This window comes from Solanum pennellii, chromosome 10 (assembly GCF_001406875.1).
Source record: "Solanum pennellii chromosome 10, SPENNV200".
Taxonomy (NCBI): domain Eukaryota; kingdom Viridiplantae; phylum Streptophyta; class Magnoliopsida; order Solanales; family Solanaceae; genus Solanum; species Solanum pennellii.
In genome coordinates this window covers 80,832,448-80,840,002 of record NC_028646.1, presented here as the reverse complement: position 1 = coordinate 80,840,002, position 7,555 = coordinate 80,832,448, and the positions used below count along the sequence as shown (strand labels likewise).

Genomic DNA, 7,555 nt, shown 5'->3' with positions numbered 1-7,555 from the left:
GGTGGGTGGGTGGGGGTAGCTCTTTTTACTACCTTCGTTATGATTTTGTTGGGGTATATAAACCATAACAAGCACACTCTGTTTAGAGAAGGAGAAGATAAGTAAATAGAAGATAAGATTGATCAACAACAACCATTCTCTGCTTACCAGCTCAATGAATTGCAGTCCCAGTCTCGCTGCCTCAACATCAGCAGATCTTACCAAATCCAGAAAACCAGTTAGGCATCCCCCACGAACAAGATTGACCAAGTGGTCAAGAATCACATTTGGCCTTCCGGAACCTTCAGTAGGGGCGACACAGATGTTTCCCAGGACATACGCTACCTCCTTTTTTATGTCAAATGCAGCTTTAGAAAGAAGATTTAAAAGAAGCGGCATAGCTTCACTTGAATATATCAACTGCTTATGCTCCACTGAACCAGCAGCTATATTAGATAGCACCCATGCAGCTTCCTAGAAAATTCCAGAAGTTTTAATAAACAGTATAACAGTCTCTAAATATAAATATAGCAAGTACCATCAGCATACCTTATTCAAGATACGGTGTTCACTCTTTAAGCACTTTACTAATGCTTGAATGGCATCACCTGGTATTGTTGGAGGTTTAGATGTCATATAGTTTCTATGCCAAAAAAGAAGGGAGAAGTTCAAAACTAGCCTGTTAGCGCATGTCTCGCAACAAGAACAAAATTAGTTATATGAAGTTCACCAGCCACAAGATTTCCCAAGCTCCGCAGGACCTGATTAAACCATAGTTGTCAAAGACCCAACATTAATGACATACACACAGATGACGGAGCACATATAATGCTGATTAACAAAAAGATCCACATCTTCCATCACCAACACTTACCTAAAAGGCAACTGAAAGATGAAATTTAATTAATTAATTTCTGTAAGTCTAGAAATTTAACGATTATTTACCACACTAGCTCTCAAATGCCATTAAAAGCAATACACAGGACTTATCTAGTTATAATTTCTGCATCAACTGTTATTAAAGCAAAATCTTGTGCTAATCATGAAATAATAAGAGCAAGTGTGGCTCTTTTTCATACTAGAAGAGATATGTCATCGTGACAAAACCTTGAAGGGGATGCATATATAACGCCCCCCCCCTCCCTCCCTCCCTCCCTCCCTCGGGGTGGGATGGGAGTTCAAGGGTTCCAATGATGCTGTGAACCTGTGTGACCATAATTTGATTCCTGTAAACCACTTTTGACAAAAGTAAATTGACACGATCATGATATAAAACAAGAGCGGTTTTGATCTAACCTTTCAGTATTCACTAATCAAACAGTATAAATTAAGAGAAGACATATAATATTGGACTACCTGAAATCAAGTTTTCAGAGAAGTGTGGTTTTGATCTACCTTTCAGTATATACTAATCAAACAGTATAAACTACTAGAAGACATATAATATCGGACTAACTGAAATCAAGTTCTCAGAAAATCCTTGAAGAGTTGACAACTTAATACATGTGAGTCCTAAAATTTAATTGCCTGCGGCAACATCTGGATCGAAGCGACCACTTTTCAGGATTCTTTCCTCCATGTTGTAACACTAAAAGTGCAGTTTACTATCTTATCCTTTAATTTCATAAGCAAAAATAATGTCCACCAAGAGCTACAGAAACTCAATTAGCAATCCAAAGTTGAGAATAAGGACAACAGAATTGAAAAAGGGGAACAGAAAAGCCAAAAGGAACACAATGTTGCATGTGATCACATATATTTTCTATTCAACAAATAGTTTTAGTTTTTCAGAACCACTTGTCCTTTCAATTTGAGAGACCCAACAATGAAGTCAGATCAGTATTTTCATTCCATCAGCGATTTATTCAATTTTTGTTTTATTTTGACAAGTTCCATGTGATTGTTCTCAAAACTCAGCAAGTACAAATAATAAAAAATTTCCGGTAACATAAATCCACTAAACCAATAATATTAGTATGCATGTTACCGGGATAAGCAGTTGCAGACTAGTTGACATGTCCAATATTTCTACCAGTACTTGTACGAGATCACTCTTTGCCAGTATTGTAGTTGCAACATTTGAAAGGGCAGTGAGATACACAACGACCCATGCTACTTCTGTGGCCAACTCATCATCCCTGGATGTGCCCAGTCAAGTAATTAGAAAAGGACATTGCAGAAAGATATCGGATAATTTGAATAATTATCTAATCTTAAGAGGCAAGTCACTTCTCCTTATGATTAGCAATAGATATTACCATAACATCTACAACAAAAAAAAAGTGTCATACACTTGTAAGAAAGTATAGCAAACAAATGGCCTTCCAACTGAAGTGTGCACTGCACAACACGGCATGGGGCCCAACATTGGAACATACAATAACAGGGATGGACCTGGCTCTATTGCTTTGTACACAAATGGACCTTGGTCAAAACTCAATGACAAAAGCTTGCTCATGTGGTGAGAGACAGACAATCCATCCCTCAACCAATGTGGAACACTTAGCAATAGTAACATTACTAACAAGGTACAGTAGATAGTACAAAAAGCATGGACTTGTACATCACTACAAAGCAAGTGACTCCGGAACAACCTACCCTTTCTTTAAATGTCGAACAATTCTATCAGGTATTCCATCAATTTTTATCAACTCTGTTGCAGCTCTAGGATCTGGTCCCTACACAAAACAAAGAGGATCTTATATTTCAAAAGTTCAAAAAAAATCAGAAGACATCATGTTTAAAATAAAAATAAAAATCAGAGGACATACACTCAAGAGGGAAAAGAAGTAACAAGTAAACCATTCTCTCAGATTGTCAAAAAGAGTTAGTAGCATAAAAGCAAGGTAATAGTCAATTTGCTTTTGGTTATCACCTAAAGATGAATTGTACTGATGGGACAGACAGTAATTTTTTTTAAAAATAATCAGATAATATGCATGATAAGGAGAGAAACTTCATTCTTGAACCTTGATTAGGTTTGATAATGCCCAAGCAGCTGTTCTTACTGTTGACCTCTTGTTAGGCAGCAGCATCCTTGCAAGAGCTGGTAAGGCTCCTTGTAATAGGAGAACATTTCTCAGCTCTTCACTTTCACCAGCAACATTTCCCAATGCCCATGCACACTGCTCCATGACATGTATGGAACTCTTCTCTACAAATTAATAAGAACAAAACAGTGAATACTTAATCAAATGTAAAATTAACAAAAGAAATATCAATTCTATCCATTGTCCCAATAACTTAACTGTGAAGAAGCAATGGCTTGTTATAGTTGGTGTCAGGCCCTGCTACTGAGGGAATAACTACTCTTATGCTATAATGCTTGATCTTTATCACATAGAGACAATAATAAAATGCCATTTAAGTCTTTACAGTCAATGTGGCACCAGAGGTAAAATTTATTGCCTTAAAGTCTGATTAACTTCCAAAGGTCATAATCAGAAATAAGGTCCAAATACGATCATTTTTTCTCTGGTGGCTAAAAGTGTTATTATGTGTCTCCTTATCTCTGTGGTACCCATATTTTCACTGGTTCTTTTGTCAATTGGTAAAAAGATGTTGTATTACTTTTGGGGAAGTTAATAAGCAATCAAAGTCGAATGTGTCAATCTATTTACGGCCTCAATCTCCAAGGGCATGTTTCGGCTGTTCTAGCTCATATTTCCAAATGAAGCAAGCCATTCAGTATTATACCAATATTCTTCTTCTTTCTTTCTTTTTTCTGATAACCGAAAAATCTCCAATGGACAGTTACGCACAGTTCGAAACTCGGTGGTTAATGGGTCGGCCACTTTATCCTTCTCCACTTAAATATCAAGCTTTTCTTTATGGTAGGCCAGTAGGATTTGAACTTGTGACGCACACCTAATCCACACATCACATATTGTGGTCTTACCACTAGATCAAAGCTCGGACTTCCCTAGTTGCTTGTGTTCATGGCACTATACTGATCATGATCATAAAGGGTTGATCAATTTAAATAGCATTCTGTCATTTCTGGAGCAACAACTCGCAAAACTAAAATACCTTTTTGGAATAAAAGCGGCAGAACTCTTGTACGCTAGATCCGGACTTATTCATCCTCTAAGGATCCAAATCTTTCATTTATTCCTATATAATTTTTTTGAAACTGGTAACATTTCATTTATTCCTATATAATGGGGCCTTTTAAATGACCTAGGACTATATAAGAGATTTATTCACAAGATCAACTTTCTCAAAATCACGCAACCTGATATATCATTCATTGTTAGTGTGGTTATCCAGATTCTGCTGGCTTCTTGTAACAGACGTTGGTATGCTTTAATGCGCATTCACGGGTGTAACAATCGCCATGATAAGGAATTATTAAAAAGTAGAGGACGTGTATCAATTCTTGGGTATTTCACATATGGGCTCCGGCAAGCAGAAATTTCCTTGGATAGACAACTCACCTCATCGGGTCTCTTAGAAAAGTAAAAACCAAAGATGTGATGACCGAACCAAGAGTGGACCTACAGTATTGAGCCAAGGCCTTAACCACATGAGGGAATACGATAAAAGTTGTTTCTTAAGAAGCTAAAATCCAACAGAAAATTGATACAATTAAGCCACTCCGAAACCACGTGAGGGAATACGATAAAAGTTGTTTCTTAAGAAGCTAAAATCCAAGGGAAAATTGATACAATTAAGCCATTACAAATTCCTATGTTTCTTCAAAGAAAGAGAAATAGATTGTTGGCAAAATATTGAGCAAACATATGTAGCTATGACTTATGAGTCATCAATTCAGATGACCAACTAGTAAATATTCTTACATAATTCCAAGGTCCCAGAATAAGCGGCATCTAAAAAATTATAATTTTTTAGGTTACATCAATCTTTGTAATTGAGGTAAGGATTTGTGAGAATCTTCAGATAGCTTAAATAAGGTAGATGATTCTGTAATTTTTCTATTGTTGACAAGGGAACCCACAGCGCTATCTTTAGGGGGCGCATAGGGTAAACCCTGCTCCTGTGCAATAGCACGCAAACCACACATGAGAGGTAAATTGCACTAGGCAAGCCCCATGCGACGAGCTCAACCCCCTGTTGTCGTAGGCAAGGGGTTTCAAAAGCCCTCCATCTAGTCACTGTGTTAATATTTCATTATCTGTATTATATGTACTGCAAACTCGAGGCTGGATGTGGTAATTTGAACAAATAACTTAAAGTATGCTTGAAAATCAAACTGATGAAAGTGAGGCTTCCACCAACCTCCTAGATGAGCCACAAGCAATGGTAATGCAGGCAACAAAGCTTTGGTTTCCTCGGGTTTTCCAGCAGCAATATTAGTTAGGCACCAAGCAGCCTCAAGCAACTACATCAAGATAATGACCCAGGTAAGAAATTGTCTATATATAGGTGTCAAGATATTGAAACTTTTTCCCATTTTCTTTAAAAGAGAGATAAGGCCACCATTAATCGCTTGGTTACCAAGCATGAGAGGAATTTCTATATGTGATGATTCAGTAGCATGAGTATAACTTGTTAACAGAAGCTGCAACATTGTGTGAAAATATCACAAACATTTGACCAAATAAAAGTGTGATCTTCCATCAAGCACAAAGCAACTCCCAACAAAGTAAAAAGTACAACTGTACAAGTATGCTATGTGTCATATGAAAAGTCTTTAAAAAGAAATCAGAACTCTTTACATAAACAGTCAGCAGGAATTTGTAATGCATTCCTTTACCTGTTCATCTGGAGAGCCAAATGAAAGACACTGAATAAGAAGAGGTATAACTCCAGCCTGTAGAGCAGCTTCAACAGGAGGGAATTCCGACCTAGAGAGAAAGCGTCTCAGCTCACGAAGAGCATTCACCCTTTTCTCTGTTGCCCCTTTACCCCTAGCAATTGTAAGACTTCACTTAATCAGTAACTGAAAGGGAAATTTTATGGCATGATGAGCTGCCAAATACATAAAGCTTATAGCAAATCACCGGTGAAGACTACAGCAGAAATCATTTTCAATGCCCCCATCCATTAAACTAGGGGGAGCTCCAAAGATCAATGGCTAGGTGAACTCTAAAAGGACCACACAAGTCATTATGAAGTACCTCTACTACAACAACCCTTATGCTTCAATCCCAAACTAAGTTGCAGGCAGTTACTATACCTATTCATTCTATCTGGTTCTGTTTCTTTCCGACACTTAATAATTTATCTTTTTATACTGATTAGACATTCTCTATATATCACACTTATTCGTATGAAATTGCTAACTAGAAATACACCAATAATGCTATACAAACAGGGACTACGTAAACAACCGATGAGGATTAAGGGCGTTAAAAGAGGATAGAGTAAACGTAACATCACAAGAAGACAACGAAAGTAAACAGAAGCAATTACAACTAACCAAGATAACTGAAATTTAAAATAGAAAACAAAATGTAACACCAAAAAACCACTGTTCGCAACCAAAATTTCTTCATAGCAAAACAAAAAGTATTCTCCATACTGGTAGGCAACATCAAGCTTTAATTCTTCCACAGCTGCCGAAGTCAAGGCCTCCAAAATTGCTTGATCTTCTTCGATCATCATGTCACTATCATCCATAGAGGCCTCATCAAAATCAGCACTAACTCCAACTCTGCATAGACGCTTTGTACGCATCAGGGCTTCTCTCCTTTCCTTCCCCACTGTAACAGCATGTTGCCGTCTTCGCTGTGCTGCAGCATTGCCAACTGAAAAAAACAAACTCACACTAAAATCAAACAGAAACAAGACATCCACTCAACACATAAACATAACCAAGTTCAAATCTTTAAACTTTAGCAATCAGGAGAAATGAACAAAACTTCACCAACCAACTAATTCTTTAGCTTTTTATTGAGCTAAGAAAAAACCCAATACCACAACCAAGCTTATATTTTTGTTAAGACATTTAACCACAAATAAAAACCTGGTCTTTACATTTCAAAACTATCAAGATTGAATTTTTTTTCAACATAAGCTAACAAAATGGGATAAAAAGGAGTTTCCATACCTGAAGCTTTGATGGGGTCTCTTTTATGAGAAACCAAACCTTCATCTGCCATAGTTTTGATTACCCAATGAAGCTCTTCAAATGGGGGATTTCGTCAATAGCAGAAAATATGATAACTTTTTTGAATCAAAAGAGAAATAGGGTTCTTGAAGTAGCAAAATCTTTGGTTTTTTTAAGAAAATGAAAAATCTTGCACTCAATTTAACGATGAATTTTTGGGAAAATTGAATTCCAGCTAGGTATAGTTGGGTGCGTTTTTCCTATTGTGTTTTCTTTTTCTTTTTCTTTTTTCTGTAGTTTTTTTGTATTTTTATCTTTTTAGTTTTTGTTGTTATTATTGATTCTCAAAATTCTTCTTTTATAGTCAAAAAGATTCTGACATAAAAACAAAATAAAGTTAGAATGCAATTTATAGAGTTAATACCTCAGATGGTCACTCAACTTTGCACTATTCTCTCAGAAAGTCACTCAACTTTCAATTTTTCCTCAAAAGTCACTCAACTATGCACTCTTCTCTCAGAAAGTCACTCAACTTTCAATTTTCCCTCGAAAGTCACTCAACTA

At 36.7% G+C, this 7,555-nt stretch overlaps 1 protein-coding gene across 2 annotated transcripts in view; it reads right to left on the bottom strand.

The window, feature by feature from the left end:
• LOC107031833 (importin subunit alpha-9) overlaps window positions 1-7,321 on the bottom strand; it is an 8,841-nt gene extending 1,520 nt beyond the window's left edge. The window contains exons 1-10 of one of the 2 annotated variants that reach the window (XM_015233318.2): window positions 6,992-7,321; window positions 6,464-6,689; window positions 5,696-5,849; window positions 5,218-5,320; window positions 2,949-3,133; window positions 2,578-2,657; window positions 1,967-2,117; window positions 659-740; window positions 529-587; window positions 148-453 (exon numbers count right to left, since the gene is read on the bottom strand). In XM_015233318.2, the coding sequence (XP_015088804.1) occupies window positions 148-453; window positions 529-587; window positions 659-740; window positions 1,967-2,117; window positions 2,578-2,657; window positions 2,949-3,133; window positions 5,218-5,320; window positions 5,696-5,849; window positions 6,464-6,689; window positions 6,992-7,043 (1,398 nt within the window). In that variant the 5' untranslated portion in view covers window positions 7,044-7,321. The remainder of the gene's footprint in view (window positions 1-147; window positions 454-528; window positions 588-658; window positions 741-1,966; window positions 2,118-2,577; window positions 2,658-2,948; window positions 3,134-5,217; window positions 5,321-5,695; window positions 5,850-6,463; window positions 6,690-6,991) is intronic. The other variant, XM_015233319.2, reaches the window with a different exon arrangement.
• Window positions 7,322-7,555: the final 234 nt, after the last annotated feature.